Source organism: Meles meles, chromosome 1 (genome assembly GCF_922984935.1).
Source record: "Meles meles chromosome 1, mMelMel3.1 paternal haplotype, whole genome shotgun sequence".
NCBI classification, from domain to species: Eukaryota; Metazoa; Chordata; class Mammalia; order Carnivora; family Mustelidae; genus Meles; species Meles meles.
This window is the reverse complement of record NC_060066.1, coordinates 112,343,212-112,360,970: the sequence shown is the minus strand read 5'-3', so window position 1 is coordinate 112,360,970 and position 17,759 is coordinate 112,343,212. Positions and strand designations below refer to the sequence as shown.

Below are 17,759 nucleotides of genomic sequence, written 5' to 3'. Positions count from 1 at the left end.
TGTTCTAAAGTTTGTGTACTCTCCCACCCCCAAAATAGGGACTGCAGTCCACCTGAACCTGAAAGAGAATTTGACAATGGTAATCTATTCTCAGGTGTCTATATTCTTGAAAAAAACCCATTTTCTCTTATTTAAAAAATACTGGTTAACTAGCTGCAACCACGTAGTATTTGCTGTACTCTTTCTCAGGTGACTGGTTTGTGTCCTCTCTTGATGATTTCTTTTATTAAAAGGTCAAATCGTCCAGCAATTGCTAAACGCACGCCCACCCCCAACACTGCGAGTAATAGAAAAATTGGTCCTCTAAATACTCCCAGTTGTCGAGGGAGAGGTTGGAAGCACCCTTCTAAAACCCGCCGTAACTACCACCTCGGATTTATCAACCCTGTTTACCCGTCCGCAGCTACAGCCCCAGGGCCTCTTAATCCCGGCACCCGCCTGGGTAGGGAGAAGAGGTGGGGCTGCGGGCGGGAAGGAGGCTGCGCGCAGCGGTACCTAGCGGCGCTGCCAGGCTGCTCCATCTAGAGTACGTGGCACTACCGTGGAGAGAGGGGGAGGGGATTCAACTTTCTCTTCCCCACGCAGATCTTTGGGTCATCCCGTTAGGGCGGGCGGGAGGAACCGCGAGGGAACTTGTGCGTTCGTTGGGTGAAATCTTAGCAGATGAAAGCAGTCCGGCAGTGGCCAACGCTCGTCCTGCAGTCCACCGGTACCCACAGGGGACGGCTCTCGAGTCCACCGCCAGGAGCTTCGACTCATTTTGGGCCGAGGGGGCGGGCACTCGCCGCCGCGCATGCGCAAACCGGGGAGCGGCCCACCGGACTACAGCTCCCAGAGGAACCCGCCGTTGGCCGCAGGCGCTGATCCGCTGGCGCCATCTTGAAATCTGATCCTGGATCTCCGAGTCTTTGCGTCAGCGGCAGGCTGCTGATAGTGTACCGCGTACCCAGCCTGCTAAAAGGCAGGACTTTGGTGACGAGGCGGCTGGCAGGAGAGACAGCTGGAGGGGACTTGGCAGGTTGCGAGCGTGGCCTGCGCGGCTGTCACTCAGCGTCCCCCTAAGGCTTTTCTATTCCCGCCCCGTTTCCTAGAGGCGGGGCTGCCCACTCTGGTACCCAGAACTAGCGCGCTGGTGTCGGAGGTGCGCCCCTGCAGAGTGGGGACCCACCGGACTGTGCCATGCCGGCCCGAGGCCTCCGAGGCGGGAGACGGAGCGCAACCAAGAGCCAGTGACTGAACACCAAGCAGCAGCCGCCTCAGGGAAGCTCGGCAATCGCTAGGGGAGAAGATGAAGGAGATTTGCAGGATCTGCGCCCGGGAGCTGTGTGGAAACCAGCGGCGCTGGATCTTCCACACGGCATCTAAGCTCAACCTCCAGGTTCTGCTTTCGCACGTCCTGGGCAAGGATGTCGCCCGCGATGGCAAAGCCGAATTTGCTTGCAGCAAGTGTGCTTTCATGCTTGATCGGATCTATAGGTTCGATACCGTTATTGCCCGGATCGAAGCTCTTTCTATTGAGCGTTTGCAAAAGCTGCTGCTGGAGAAGGACCGCCTCAAGTTCTGCATTGCTAGCATGTATCGTAAGAATAATGATGACTCTGGCACGGAAACCAAGGCGGGGAATGGGACGGTTGACATTTCCGGCTTACCCGATGTACGATACTCTGCACTGCTCCAGGAAGACTTCGCCTATTCAGGGTTTGAGTGTTGGGTAGAAAATGAGGATCAGATTCAGGAGCTACACAGTTGCCATGCTTCGGAAGGTCCTGGAAACCGACCCAGGAGATGCCGTGGTTGTGCAGCCTTGCGGGTTGCTGATTCTGACTATGAAGCCATTTGTAAGGTGCCTCGAAAGGTGGCCAGAAGTATCTCGTGTGGTCCTTCTTCTAGGTGGTCCACCAGCATTTGCACCGAAGAACCGGCATTATCTGAGGTCGGACCACCGGATTTACCAAGTACAAAGGTACCCCCAGATGGAGAAAGCATGGAGGAAGGGACACCGGGATCCTCTGTGGAATCTTTGGATGCAAGTGTCCAGGCTAGTCCTCCACAACAAAAAGATGAGGAAACGGAGAGAAGTGCAAAGGAACTTGGAAAGTGTGACTGTTGTTCAGATGAACAGGCTCCACAGCCTATGTGTAACCACAAGCTGGAGCTAGCTCTTAACGTGATTAAAGGTCTTGATTATAAGCCTATCCAGAGTCCCCGAGGGAGCAGGCTTCCTATTCCAGTGAAATCCAGCCCACCTGGAAGCAGGCCTGGCCATATCATGACAGATGGAGTTAGTTCCAGTTTCCTTAACCGGTCTTTGAAACCCCTTTACAAGACACCTGTGAGTTATCCCTTGGAGCTTTCAGACCTCCAGGAGCTGTGGGATGATCTCTGTGAAGATTATTTGCCACTTCGGGTCCAGGTATACAAAATGGCTACGTAGTGTCTTTCTGATTATAGTTAGCTGGCTGTAGGCGTCACATGATTTCTGGCTAGGTCAAGGTTAAAATTCTACACCTGAGAGAACTAATCGTTGAGCCCATTTTTCCTGCACCTCTGCTTGTGTCTCATTTTAGTAAACGTGATTCACATTCAAATAACTGACTTTTCACAGCCCTTCTTGTAACATTATCTATTGGCCTTCCTGCTAATTACCAAAATCACAGAATTTTTTAGGCAAGAAGAGATTTTTAATTGACTTTTACCCTATTAGAAAACATTTAATCTTGTATCTGGCACTAGAACTCTTTCCTCTTACCTCCTCTCCTGTCCCCCACCTCCTTTTTTTGCTTTGTTTTCATTTTTAGATTTGTAGATGTTTTCTCACATTCCGTGAGGTAGTTCTGTAGTTAGTTCTACCTAGAGCATCATGTGTTTGATCCCAAAGGTGTGTCTCCAGGTGATTAGGGCATAGGGTAGAGGTTTGGGGAAAACCTGTTTATCAAAGTATTGTACTATCTTGGCAATATTGTAATAAGTCATTTGAGGACTAATGATGACTTGTTCATAAAAGAAACTGGGAATTCAAATGTCATCATTTTAAACACTAAGACAAAAACTGTTCACAGCCATGGAGCTCTGTTAAGAGGATGTTTGATACTAAAAAAGGTTGCCTCCGTTTTTGGGTGATAGGAGTTTCATCCATTATACTCTTGAATTTCTTAGTGACTAGAAGATGGCAGTTAATCTTAATTTGAGCTATTCATTTCTGCCCAGTTGATTTCGTACCAACCTTTTAAATTCAGCTACATCCAGGGACCTGACAGATGCTATTTTGTTTCTGCAGCAACAGTGAGTGTTGAGTTCAATTAACTTTGTGAAACATCTGGCATCTTCTTGATACAGATTATTAGAATTTAGCAGAAAAATTGGAGAAATATTTTTAAATTTACATAAAGCTGTCAGAAACACACCTGAAGTGAAGGAGAAATAACACAAAGTTTAAAATGTGTTGTCATTTGTATAAAATGTTTAGAAGGCCTAATGCTCCATACTTCTTTTCTTTTGCTTCTTTTTCTTTCAGTGGAGCATCACAGTTGAATTTGGGTCTTATGGTATTTCTGCAACCAAACATAGATGTCACAAATTAAACATGGTGTTTTCATATTAGGATCTATAGATAGTCTGGACGGGGTAGATGGCAGATAAGCCTCCTCTCTCCCCCACCCCGCCCCAATATGGACAATATTGTAGAAAGGTAAAGAAAATTAGGAAATTACGGGCAAAACAAGAGTTTGTTTTTGTTTTTGTTTTTCTCCACCCTTAATTAAAAATACTATCATTTGGTGCCTGGATTCAACAAATTTGAGGACTGGGAAGGATTTTAAAGACCGTCTCATGCAGGGTTTCAATTTAGAGGTAAGGAAAGCTCATGATTTAAATGACTCAGAAAGAGTCAAAGATTCTTAACCATTCTCAGCCAAAACTTTTTTATTCTATATATGAAATCACATTTCCTGATATATATTGAATTGAATAATACTTATTTTAAATAAAGAACCTTCTTTCTGTAACCTAAGGATTCCAAGGAGATTCTTTAGGGAAATCAGTGAAGAAAATTGCCATCCTAATGAGCACATTTAAACTATAACAACTCTACCTTTAGGTTAAGTCCCTTTGCTTCATTACATTTGGACACTGGAAAAAAGTAGACCTTTAGAATTTTAGTGTGTGATCTTTCTGCTGTCACTTGACTTACATTCTTTTTACTGTTTGTAGAGTAATGAAAATAGAGCATTGAGAATATGAATAATGGCATTTCATTGCTATGCCATTTTCTTCAATAATTAAGGATGTGGGGGAGAAATAAATTAAATTGGACTGAGAGTGTTTGGAAATAAAATCTGTATTTGGGGCCCCTGATCTGTTGTTTTACGTCTGGTTGACTTTTAAGCTCCTTAACGCCTGTTGTGCTGTATGTCTGAACCCCAGCCAACTGGGACAAAGGCAGACTGGTTTTTGTCTATTTCTCTGAACAAATGTGAAAAGAGTAGAAATAAATTAATTTTGGTATTTCTGTTTTTAGCTTGTAGAAAGAAAAAAACATGAAAGAAAAAGTTTTTTCTTTAATTAAGTTCTGCTACAAATACAAAGAAAAGCTCCCATCCTAAAGAGCAAGATTGTTCTGGAAGGTCATTTTGATTCCTTTGTTTAATCCTCCACGTACCCTTTCTATACACTATTAAATATCATCATCAGAGTTCCTTCTGATTGCTGCGTTTCTTTCTCTTCTTATATTAAAGAAAAATAGCAACAATGTAGTATTCCTGCTTACTAATTTTCTGGAATTATGCAAATTGACTTATTTGCCTTCTGCAGAATTTATGCTTGAAAACCCAAGGTGGTTTAAATATAAAGAAAGCTATTGAAGCCTTATTCTAGCTGGTAATTTATTTCTTTATTGTGTGGCCCTGAACTAGAAAAGTGGTGATAGCAGGGGTGTGGTCGATTAGTAAACATCAATTCAGCTCTGGCTCATGTGCAATTTTCTATTCCATCTAAATTCACAGAGCAGATTTTTGCTCTAAGCCTTGCAACACTAGGGTCTGGCCCTGTGTAGCTATGGGAAATTTATTCCTCATAGTTTAGCTACCTAATCTAGATAGGCCCTTGGAAGGTGTAGGCATTAGGTGCCGCTCAAAGATTCGGCCTTTAGTTTTATGCTAGTTGATAGCTCTTTTGTATTTCCCGTTTTTAAAGCAATAGGATAGAAAATCACAGCAGTTCCAGATCTTAAGGCTCGCTCTTGTGAGGACTAGGAAGTGCCAGGGAAAATGCTGTTAATACAGAAGATCGAAATAACTGCCTTTTTAGCCTAAAGGTCTCATCTTATGCAGTATCAAGCCTGGAAGCAATTCTCTTTTCTGATGCTGGAAAGCTTTTGTCCTAAAAGAGTCAAAGACAGTCTAATTTAAAATTACATTAGTATTGTAACATGATTTTAGTAACCTGTAATCTGGAAATTAGCACTGATTTAGCAAATTGAGTATGACTGATTTCAGGTTTTATAAAATTGTCTTAGGAATGATTGGTTTATGTACTTGATACTTCTCTAGAATTCACTTTGAGCTATTAACTCAGGGAACTTTGCTAATGGTCTTTTGGCAAACTGCTATCTGAAAGGACGTTTTTCTGAGATGTTCGATAATAAAGTGTTATAAATAAAGACAGAGCAAACATCTTCCAGCCTTTAGGTCAGTACATCACATTTACCGAATTAGAGGTTTCCTGCGATTATTAATGCCAAGATGGGTTCAGATTAAATCAGATTCATCACGTACTATTCTGTGGCAATTTTTGGCTTTAAAGTTGTTGTTAAAATGTCTTTGTTAAATATCTGTCTGGTCTTATTTCTAAAGAGCCACTGAAGGATTAGAGCATTATAGACTGGACATTAGGAGACAGGCCCTTTTTTTTTTTTTTCTAAGATTTTATTTATTTATTTGACAGAGATCACAAGTAGACAGAGAGGCAGGCAGAGAGAGGAGGGAAGCAGGCTCCCTGCTGAGCAGAGAGCCCAATGCGGGGCTCGATCCCAGGACCCTGGGATCATGACCTGAGCTGAAAGCAGAGGCTTTAACCCACTGAGCCACCCAGGCCCCCCAACAGGCCCGTTTTTATTGGTTTTTGTTCTTGTTCTCTTATTAAACAGAAACTTTTGGTCCCTACAATATTCCGGGCATTATGGTAGGCAGTGGGTTTATATGGAGATTGAAAGGTACATTCCCAGCTTTCAGGCATCTGGTTTAACAGGAAGGACCCTTTTCCTGATTTCCTGTGTAGTTTGGGACATTGCTTATTCTAAGTCTCCATTTTTACAATGTGTGATGGGATTATACCAGATGGTTAGTTTATAAGTTCCCTTCACAGCTCTGAGATTCTTTGATTTAAAGTGAATAGGGGAGCCTGGGTGGCTCAGTAGGTTGGGTGTCTGCCTTCAGCTTAGGTCATGGTCTTGGAGTCCTGGAATTGAACCCTGCATTGGGCTCTCTGCTTGATGCGGTGTCTGCTTCTCCCTCCCACTCTACCTCTGTGCCTTCTCTCTCTCAAATACATACAGAAATAAAATCTTTAAAAAAATAAAATAAAGTGAATAAATAGGACCACCTTACCTTCCCTGCCATTTTAAACCTGCAGCTATTTTCTTGAATTCTGTTTGTTATGGTTTAAATTTGAAAAATATTTATAATAGACATCACTGGAAAGGTATTTTACACGGAGGAACTGAGAAACAGAGTTTTGTAGAGAGTTTTATCATTAAATCAAGGATAAAATTATTTATCAGTTAGAATTGTTTTGAATATCCATTCATACAGTTACAGCTCCCATGGTGTGACATAATTCACAGTGCTTCAGGGCAAGATACCCTGTTACACCCACAACAACAAATATCCAAAAAGATCTATTTCTTTCCTACTCCATTCCTACCACTATCATCCCAGCCACTATTCTCTTTCACGTACACTACTGAAGCAGTCTCCTGTGTGGTCTCCCTGTTCCTACTGGCTTTCCCCAGTCCAATCACCACAGCTATAGGACCTTTTTAAAATATAAATACAACTGCATTCCTTTTCTAATTTCAGTGAGAATGAATTCCAGCTTCATTAACCGGGCTGTAGAAGCTCTGTTTGGCCTGGCCCCTGGCTTCCTCTCCCCTGTGCTTAGTCTGCCTTAGCCCTGGCTAGCCAGCTAGGTAGCCACCAGCCACACAGGGCTATTGAGCCCTTGAAATGTGGCTAGTTTGAATTGAGATATGCTGTGTATAAAGGACACCATGAGTTTCAGAGATTGAGTATGAAAGAAAGTAAAATACTTTGTTGGTAATTTTTATATTGACTACCTGTCTGTGATAATTCTTTGGATACAATATATTGGCTCAGATAAAATATTTTATTGAAATTGAGTTCATCTATTTATTTTTTACTTTAGTCAATGAAGTTACTACAAAATTTTAAATTACATACATGGCTCACATTATATTTCTATCGGAAAGTGCTACTCTAAACACATAGACCTTTCTGTCCCAGGCTCATAGCCACTGTAAGCCTTTTTCATTAGCTGTTCCTTCTGCCTAGATTGTTCTGCAGGATTGGCTTTCTTTCCTGCAGGTCTCCATTTAACCAGTTTAAAGTAACTAACTGGTCAACCGACTTAGAGTAACTTTACTACGCTATAATGCTTTTCAGTTTTACAACATAGGGCGTGTCACTATCTGGTATTTTATGTATTTCCTTATTCCTTTATTATATTGTTCCTCACTCCCAACTCCCACAGTGCTTTGCATATTATGATACATAACAGATGCTTTAAAAAATTGATAAATAAATAGCATTGGAAGAATAAAAAACTTTTTTTTTTCCCTGAAATCTGCACTTTCAGTTGCTGAAAGTTGCTGGCAGGAAGGGATTTAAGGTAAGCTCTAACCCCACTGTCTAAAAGGTGGTATTAAGGGTTTGGAAGTGTGAAGGAAAGGGAAAATGAACAGTAGTTGACCTTTTCTTTTTCCTAATGGATTTAAATTTTTCCTAACTGGAGTAGGTGTCGGGGGTGAGTAGGAAGGGTCAAGGAGAAAGAAGATGGATTTTCATGCCACAGTGAATTCCGATAGTTTTATTTTAGTACACTTAGCTCATAATGAATATTAGGTTCAGTTCATTAGGTTTATCTTAGCCTGATTCATTGTTACGTTATATAAACAATACATGTTTTTTTCCTCCTGAATCTTTTTGATGAATTGATATTCCTGTGAAACAGACCTCTTTCCCAGACCATCATGGATTTTGAAATTTGTTTTTAATTTATTTTTACTTTTTATTTCAAAATCAGTTTTAATTTGTAGAGAGGTCATGAGAGAAATACAAAGAACTCCCACATTCACAAATTGCTAACATTTATCCAGATTCACCAGTTACAAATATTTTGCTACATTTGCTGTTCCACTCCCACTGTCTATATAGACACATTATTTTCTTTACTCCTAGACCATCTGCAGATATTAATGAGTCTTTATACTAAATAAGCATGTATTTCCTAAAAGCAAGAATATCGCTTATATAACTACAATATAATTACCAAATTTAGGAAATAGAGTATTGAGAAAATATTATAATGCATAGTCCATATTCAAAATCTGCCCATTTTCTAATAATGTGAACAGGCATAGTTGAAATATACTTTTTCTAGCTCTTAAGGATCATAGAGATTTAATTATTGAATTCCCTGATTAGAAATAGCATAAAGTGTGTATTTGGTTATCTAAAGCATTTTCTCAATCCTCTCTTTAAACTCTGAATTATTTGCTTAGGACTGTCTTTAGGAATTCGTACTGATAAGCCATGCAACAATTTTGGTTTTCTAAGTCTCTGCCAAAAGATGCCATTTGAAGATAAAATTTATTGTTGGCTACATTTTTATTTTTATTTTTATTTATTTATTTATTTATTTGTTTATTTACAGCATAACAGTGTTCATTGTTTTGGCATCTCACCCAGTGCTCCATGCAGTACGTGCCCTCCCTATTACCCACCACCTGGTTCCTCAACCTCCCACCACCCCCCCCCCCCCCCGCCCCTTCAAAACCCTCTGGTTGTTTTTAGAGTCCATAGTCTCTCATGGTTCATCTCCCCTTCCAGTTTCCCTCAACTCCCTCTCCTCTCCATCTCCCCATGTCCTCCATGTTATTTGTTATGCTCCACAAATAAGTGAGACCATATGATACTTGACTCTCTCTGCTTGACTTATTTCGCTCAGCATAATCTCTTCCAGTCCCGTCCATGTTGTTACAAAAGTTGGGTATTCGTCCTTTCTGATGGAGGCATAATACTCCATTGTGTATATGGACCACATCTTCCTTATCCATTCATCCGTTGAAGGGCATCTTGGTTCTTTCCACAGTTTGGCGACCGTAGCCATTGCTGCTATAAACATTGGGGTACAGATGGCCCTTCTTTTCACTACATCTGTATCTTTGGGGTAAATACCCAGCAGTGCAATTGCAGGGTCATAGGGAAGCTCTATTCTTAATTTCTTCAGGAATCTCCACACTGTTCTCCAAAGTGGCTGCACTAACTTGCATTCCCACCATATTGTTGGCTACATTTAACTCAACTTACTTGTCTTGCTGCTTCTTCCTAGCCTGTGACTGAAGAGTTACTCAAACAACAAAAGCTGAATTCAGATGAGACCATTATAACTCAGCAGTCTGTATCTGATTTCCACTTGGCAGAACTCCAGGAAAAAATCCAGCAAACAGAGGCCACCAACAAGGTACGATCAGTCCAGGCTCTTGGAGATGACAGGGTTTCCTAAGGATGTGACTGGCTCTAGCTGAGGCTCTTAACCTCTCTGAGTGGGACTTGGGAGGTGGATACTGTGTGCTCTGAGGAATACTTTTGATTAAAAGTGTAGTTCTTTTTTTTTTTTTTAAGATTTTATTTATTTGTGACAGAGATAGTGAGAGAGGGAATACATGCACAGGGGAGCCAGAGAGGGAGAAGCAGGCTCCCCGCTGAACAGGGAGCCTGATGAGGGACTTGGATCCCAGGATTCTGGGATCATGACCTGAGCTGAAGGCAGATGCTTAACAACTGAGCCACTCATGTGTCCCTAAAAGTGTAGTTCTTTCCTTTAGCTCTCATCAAGATTTTAGCCTGCTCCGCACAGATCAGAATTTCTGATGCCTTTTAGATCTGTAATTAAAACTTGAATGTAGTCTTTAACTGTATAAGGCACCAAGAGAGGAGGTTTATGCTTTTGATTTTAGCTTAACTTCTTACCCCTTAGAGCCCAAGGAGGCATTTGCTTAGAAGAAAATTTTATTAGTGCCTACAATTTGAATGCTAAGCTTCTGGTCTGTTGTACCCTTGTAGTGTTCCATCCTGTCCTAGATAGCAGAGCTCCTTGGGCTTTGCTTAAAGGACCCAAGGTGAAGGATCCTTTTAACAAAGGGTTAAGGGTTAAGCATCCAATTATTGATTTCAGCTGAGGTCATGATCTCAGGGTCATGAGATCGAGCCCCGTGATGGGCTCTGCGATGGGCAGTAGCCTGCTTAAGATTCTCTCCCTGCCCCTACTTCCTCCCACACTCTCTCTCTTTCTCAAAAAAAAAAAAAAAAAAAAAAAAGAGAGAGAGAGAGAGAAAAAGAGAAAAAGAATCTACAGTGACTCGTGTGGACAAGTGTATTGCTGCCCATTATAGAGAAAGTGCAGTACATGAGAATTGAAGCAATTGAATATTGAAGGAAGTATTTCATTTTCCTTCTACTTTGCCTTAATGGGTGATTTAAGGTTTAATGGTTACTACATGTGGGGAAGCCTAGACTTGAGGAAAGACTTTCTGGTTGCATTTGAAGTTAAAAGAAGTTGACTTAACAAACTTTTTCTTTGCTGAATTCAGATTCTTCAAGAAAAACTGAATGAAATGAGCTGTGAACTGAAGTCTGCTCAGGAGTCATCTCAGAAGCAGGATGGTACAATTCAAAGCCTCAAGGAAACTCTGAAAAGCAGGGAAAATGAGGTAAATATTGGGCAATCAGGGATCTGTGAGGAAATTATTTGTTCCATCAAAGTAGGTAATCGTATTTTGTAGAAACAGATCATCAGACTAACAGATGTGAGCCTAGAAAAACCATAGTGTAATCTAAATTGGTACTCCTAAAATCTGTACAGGTGAGATCATGGATTTATTTTTAGTTTACTAATATGGCTGGTACTCCCTGTCTCACCTTCAGACCGAGGAGTTGTACCAGGTGATCGAAGGTCAAAACGACACGATGGCAAAACTTCGAGAAATGCTGCACCAAAGCCAGCTTGGACAACTTCACGTACGTGAGGGTCACATATGACAGGAGGCAAGACTGCAGTTGAGAAAGTGCCGTGTTTTTGATTTGGTTGGTCTTCTCAGCGACTCGGTGCTTGCCCTCCTTGTGAGGATGATTTTTCCTCTTTTTTCAGAACTCAGAGGGTACTTCCCCAGCCCAGCAACAGGTGGCTCTGCTTGATCTTCAGAGTGCTTTATTCTACAGCCAGCTGGAAATACAGAAACTCCAGAGGGCAGTGCGTCAAAAAGAACGCCAACTGGCTGATGCCAAACGATGTGTGCAATTTATAGAGGCCGCCGCCCATGAAAGAGAACAGCAGAAAGAGGCGTCTTGGAAACATAACCAGGTAAATTGGCAGTCATTTTGTGGTCTGAGATGCTGACTTTGCCCTGATAATAACTTCTTATCAGGACGGTTTGTGTTGAATCCTTTGTTGAGTCACTGGCTTAATCGAAGAATTCAGTTCTACATATATTGCCCTCATACTGTGTGCCAGACACTGGGCTGTGTTCTGGAAATAACAAGAGTCAATATCACAAGCTCTTTCCTGTGAAGTTATTTGTATTTATTATGAGACAGTCACATAAACAGAATTTTCGTGTAAATACTGAAATGAGGTAAAAGAGCTATATATATTTTATATATATATATATTATATATATAGGAATATATATATGTATAATATATATATATTCCTATATATATAATATATATATATATATATATTCCTATAGGAATATATAGGAGGTGCTGAGGAAGGGAGGCAGGGAAAGCTTCATGAAGGAGGAGCTGTCTGGGGTTATTCTTGAAGAATGGTAAAATTTAGCAAGACAGAATAGTGGGGAACAACAAGCAAGGTCAAAGGAATGGCATGCACAATTAACTGCATCTTTAAAAAAAACATTCTTAATTGGTTCCTTTATCTTGTTAGGTTAGAGCATATGCTATCAGTTTGTTTTTTTTTTTAAGATGTAAGTGGATGATAGAAATATTCTATTCTTGAGCTTATCCAGGGTTACAGTGGAACAGAGTTCTGCTTAGTAGTTATATAGATCTATCATTTTTAAACTAGAGAGTAAGTATTGAACTATATAATATGAAATTTACATCTTCCCACCATTCACAGTTCCCACAATTTCCCATATCCTATTTGATTTGTGTATAATATTTCTAGAGTACTTGTAAGAATGGAACTTTTCTGCTATTTTATTCTGTATGCCTTGAAAGTTTTAAGGCCTCCCTATCTATTAACCATGTGAAAATTTTAGATAGTTTGAAAAAGGGAATCTGTTTAATTCAGGAATTACGAAAAGCCTTGCAGCAGCTCCAAGGAGAATTGCAGAGTAAGAGCCAACAGCTTCGTACCCTGGAGACTGAAAAATACAACGATATTAGAACCCATGAACAACACATTCAGCACTTAAACCACAGTGTGAGTCACAAAGAGCAGCTGCTTCAGGTGAGTCTACATAATGATTTTAACTGAAATGGGGCTCACAGAGCTCTGAAAGTTCTGTTCACGTGATCTCGGATTAGTTCACCTGTGTTGGGTACCTGTTACATGTAGAGCATTGAGAGGTGGGAACCAGGAGCATTCAAAATATATAGAAAGTACGATTCACGAACCACAATGCTAACCAGCAAGTGTACGAGATAATAAATATAGACCTAAAAGACCAAACAATATTCAGGAAGTAATTATTGAACACCTCTGTAAACCAGATACTATGCTAGGTGCTGGGAAGACAGAGGTGTGACCATTGTTCTCAGTCTAGTAGATGAGGACATCTGTGTAGAAATTTCCAGTTACTTATATAATAAATGAATGAGGGAAAATATGGAACACTGAAGAAGACTGTAATCGGTCTCCTGCTCTAAGCTACAGTCCCATTGAATCCTGTACGTTCTCCTGAGCATACAGTTTTTCATAGTGTATGTATATTGTGTATACATTATTTCCTCTAATAGAAATACCCCACCAGCTCTTCACTTGGGAAGCTCCCAGTTCTTAAGGCTCACAGAGCAAATGTAACCTCTTTTGTGAAATCTTTAGTGACACCTTCAGGCAGATTTTGACAGTGCAGCCTGTATTCCCAGGAGCTAGCTATGCAGACATACACACTCCATATACATAATGTGTGTCGTGCCCGCACGACAAACAGCAAGGGGAAAAGAAAGGGGAAAAAGAGGGAGAGTCCCGGAAGAAAGGGAATGCGAAGAACACGCGAGGGACACCAGGCCGATTGACACAAGTGACAAAGTTCTTTATTAAGCACATACTCTTATAATCTGTTTCATAAGTGATTACCATAGCATATTTCTGTTTCATAAGTGATTACCACAGCATTTTTGCGCAAAGATGAGACATGTCTCATGTACAGGATGTGTCAGTCATAATTATAGAAAATGCAGCTGCAGGGTAGACCGCAAGGCCCGCTTTCGGAATGACAGCAGAACATGGGAGAATAATCTTAAGGCAAACAACAGGGCCTTAACGAGCCCAGGGGATTATCCATGAGTGCCCTCCGACCGAGGACCAGGGAGCCTTTGCTACCACCTGCTCAACTTGCTCTAGGAGAGCCGCTCACAACATCTCCCCCTTTTTGTTTTAATTGCCAAAAATGTAGGTGGGCATTAACACCTTGCAAGAAATGTTTCCATACATTGTAGAAACAACACCATATAGCAAATAAAATTCCTAGCAAGATTATTAGTCCCAGAAGATACCAAAAGGTATGTTGCAGCATGTTACCTGGGTTAAAACCCTGCATAGTATGCAATATAGAACGAGCAAGGTCAGAGGGGTTAGCAATGTCAAGGTGGGCATGCCCAATGGCAGATATACTCTTTTGGAGTTCGAGAAGGTCAAGGCTAACATTTGCATCATGCCATATGCCTTTAAGATGATTTTGGATTTTGGGCCAAGAATAATTCGTCGCTGGTAACGGTGTGACACAAATATGTTGAAATGCACCATGACATATTAAAGACATTTGTGTTTTTAATATTGATAGTTGCGAACCTAAGAACTCCACTGCTTCCTCTAGACCATCTAAGCGGGCTAAGATTTTTTGGTCTATATTTTGTTGTATATGTAGAGCGGCCGAAACATTTTTTGACAGTTGATTGACATGAGTAGCAGTATGAATGGTATTACTAAGAGCCACAGTGGAAACTGCGGCTGAAGCAATTAAAGATATTAGAGCAGTGACGCCAGCTATAGCAAGCCCAATAAATCTTTTAGACCCGCGTAAGTGATTTTCCAACTCAACTGCGAATTGATAGCCATAGTTAGCGTACCAGGGACCCTCTACTTCAACAGGAAGGAGAACAAAAGGTGGCTGCATTACCAGGAACACATGTACAGGAGATCGAGGCCAGCGCATGGCGTCTATAGGAATACAATTGGTTAGTCTGCACCTAGGACAATGGATATCATATATGGTTGTATCATTAACCCTCACGGATGCAACAACCCCTACCCCCACGACTAGCAGAAATGGACGTGGGACACAAGCACGTAGTGTTAGTTGGCCCGATACAAGATCTTGGTTTCGCACGGGCCCCATGGCAGCGACGAGTTTCCAAAGTTCAGGATGAAACATACCCTGGTGGGTGGACAGCATAGACCCAGGGAGCTGACCAAAATTTACTTCTCGAGGTCCAGTCGGACGCAAAGGAACATGGGGGATGTTTAATTCTTCTTCCTTCCTTTTCGACCAGTCTGTAAGAGGAAAGTCGAAGCCAGTGGGAGCAAGGAGTAATGGTTCCTCCTGGACACACTCAGTCCACAAACTGTTGGATCTCTTCCAGGCATAGGTAGTTGCACAAGGGGGATGTCCCAGGGGACGCATTCCGAATTTCTGAGTGGTGACTGGGGTTGTGGGCACAACTTCGAGAATACTCCAGGGCGTAGCAGGTCCCTTCGGCGTGCAGGGGACATACCCGGGAGTGCCAGGATCCCTAAATAAAGCTCGAGGATATTTAGCAGTAGATACACATCCGTAAGTGGGGTTATCATCGGTAAAGAACTGGAAACAAATAGGGGGGGTGGTGGCTCGAGCTTGCCAATCAAAAGGGCGAGCCACTGTCTCTCCTACATTATAATCATTAAGGCCTCCAAATCCCCAAGTGAAATTAGTATGCACTCGAGGTGTGGGATCATTCCAGGTAACAGGTTGAACAAGAGGGGGATCAGGGAGATAAGCCCAATAAGGGGCAGCTTCCGTGTTTGCGGTAATCAACGCTATAAAAGCCAGAAAGAGCATAGAAGGGGTGCATGGTTGATTCTGTTCTTTAAAAGGAATACTGCCTTTGTTGACATGGCCTTAATTTGGCCCCAAGATAACATGGACTGGGGGGGAGACCGTATAAGGCACGTTGCAAGGGAGTGACATCTATGGCAGAAAAGGTCAGAGCTTGTTCGTCCTGAGCAGAACGAATAACTGGACATACCTTTCAGGGAGCAGGCAAGGGTGGCCTACTAGGAGGGGGCAATTTGAAACGTTGTTTCTTCCATTGGGCATTATGTTCGGGATCTGATGTGGGAGGTGTCCTTTTAGGAGGGGAAAGGGTTAATCCTTCCAAGGGAATATTACCAAGGTCGTCCTCTCCCTTATCCAAAAAGGAACGTAAGGGCTGAGGAGACAAGGAAAGGTTAAAAACGTCATTATTATTATCATCATCTAGATACACATCATCATCCCCAAACTCATCCCCTCCTGATAGAACATTTGGAGGAGGGGGAGGAAAATCATCTGTAGGATGCCCTAAATGGGACCCTGATCGAGAAGAGTCAGAAGATATTGACATAGGGGACCCCCGATATAAGGGGGGAGTCGGTTCTATATAACCAGGCTCTTCAGATAAATATTCATCCGCCTGAGTAGGGGCTAAACTGCCCGCAGGCGAGCCAGGTTTTGGAGAAACTAAGACTATACTATGAGAAGGGTCCAACAAATCACGAATGACGGACCAGGTAGTCATGGTCCGAGGGGGCACCGCGTCAGCACCCCTAGCAAAAATTTGGTTCTTAATCTCCTGTCCGACGCGGCGCCAATGTTTAAGGTCTACACTCCCTTCCTTAGGGAACCAGGGACAAAAATCATGTATCACTTTAAAAAGTCCCTCAAGTTCCTTTTTGGAGATTTTTGACCCCCTTTCTCTGAGGAGAGTCTGCAAAGTTTGCATGAAATAAGTGGACTCCGCTGATTGCGAAAGTCCCATTTTACTCGCGGCGTCCCGGGCCAACCGGGTTCCCTTACCTGAATTGAAAGCAACACCTCGTTCCCGAGAGGTCCCCGTTTGGGCGCCACTTGTCGTGCCCGCACGACAAACAGCAAGGGGAAAAGAAAGGGGAAAAAGAGGGAGAGTCCCGGGGGAAAGGGAATGCGAAGAACACGCGAGGGACACCAGGCCGATTGACACAAGTGACAAAGTTCTTTATTAAGCACATACTCTTATAATCTGTTTCATAAGTGATTACCATAGCATATTTCTGTTTCATAAGTGATTACCACAGCATTTTTGCGCAAAGATGAGACATGTCTCATGTACAGGATGTGTCAGTCATAATTATAGAAAATGCAGCTGCAGGGTAGACCGCAAAGTCCGCTTTTGGAATGACAGCAGAACATGGGAGAATAATCTTAAGGCAAACAACAGGGCCTTAACGAGCCCAGGGGATTATCCATGAGTGCCCTCCGACCGAGGACCAGGGAGCCTTTGCTACCACCTGCTCAACTCGCTCTAGGAGAGCCGCTCACAACAAATGTGTACATATATTTATAGCACACGTGTACACATGTGTACACTAGTTAACGACTTGTATGTCAGTTATCTCTGCTAACCTGTGTTTTCCTTGAGTGATCACATTTTGTTTTTTATCCTGAATAACAAATTGTTTGGCTAAGTGTAGGAATTCAATGAATATTGGATAAATGAATAAAGAGAAGTATGTTTTGGTCTCATTAGGAATTTCGGGAGCTCCTGCAGTATAGAGATAAGTCAGACAAAACCTTTGAAGCAGATGAAATGTTGCTTGAGAAACTTCGACAGCGAATACAAGATCGAGATGTTGCTCTAGAGGTATGCACCTTAATTTTGTTTATGGCGCTATGGATTATTCTCTTCACATAGGTACTCAGAAATATGTGTCTCCTTAATTTGCTGCTTTTTGGAGTTGGTCTTCCCTTTCTTTATATTTTTATTGAGTAAGCGTGATCACAATAGTGAATCCTAAGGAGCTTTAAATCCTTACTTTCCTTGTAGCGGGCTATAGATGAAAAGTTCTCCACTCTGGAAGAGAAAGAAAAAGAACTGCGTCAACTTCGTCTCGCTGTGCGAGAGCGAGATCATGATTTAGAGAGACTGCGTGGTATTCTCTCCTCTAATGAAGCTACCATGCAGGTAAGAGTACAGTCTGCTGTGGTTGGATGCTAAGCCCGAAGC

The 17,759-nt window shown here is 42.1% G+C and overlaps 1 protein-coding gene and 1 long non-coding RNA gene across 24 annotated transcripts in view; one reads left to right on the top strand and one right to left on the bottom strand.

The window, feature by feature from the left end:
- LOC123944152 (phosphodiesterase 4D interacting protein) overlaps window positions 1–17,759 on the top strand; it is a 235,459-nt gene that overhangs the window by 146,406 nt on the left and 71,294 nt on the right. For 10 of the 23 annotated variants that reach the window (XM_046009099.1, XM_046009016.1, XM_046009155.1 and 7 more), the window contains exons 9-15: window positions 9,625–9,756; window positions 10,886–11,005; window positions 11,220–11,312; window positions 11,443–11,655; window positions 12,610–12,768; window positions 17,283–17,396; window positions 17,580–17,717. In XM_046009099.1, the coding sequence (XP_045865055.1) occupies window positions 9,625–9,756; window positions 10,886–11,005; window positions 11,220–11,312; window positions 11,443–11,655; window positions 12,610–12,768; window positions 17,283–17,396; window positions 17,580–17,717 (969 nt within the window). Of the gene's footprint in view, window positions 1–629; window positions 2,414–9,624; window positions 9,757–10,885; window positions 11,006–11,219; window positions 11,313–11,442; window positions 11,656–12,609; window positions 12,769–17,282; window positions 17,397–17,579; window positions 17,718–17,759 lie in introns of those variants that run through there. The other 13 variants (XM_046009032.1, XM_046009041.1, XM_046009024.1 and 10 more) reach the window with 6 other exon arrangements.
- On the bottom strand, window positions 14,823–16,712 carry LOC123944250. The gene is made up of 3 exons (XR_006818764.1): window positions 16,574–16,712; window positions 15,765–15,947; window positions 14,823–15,272 (listed from the first exon to the last, which is right to left on the bottom strand). It is a non-coding gene; the product is annotated as an uncharacterized LOC123944250 (long non-coding RNA).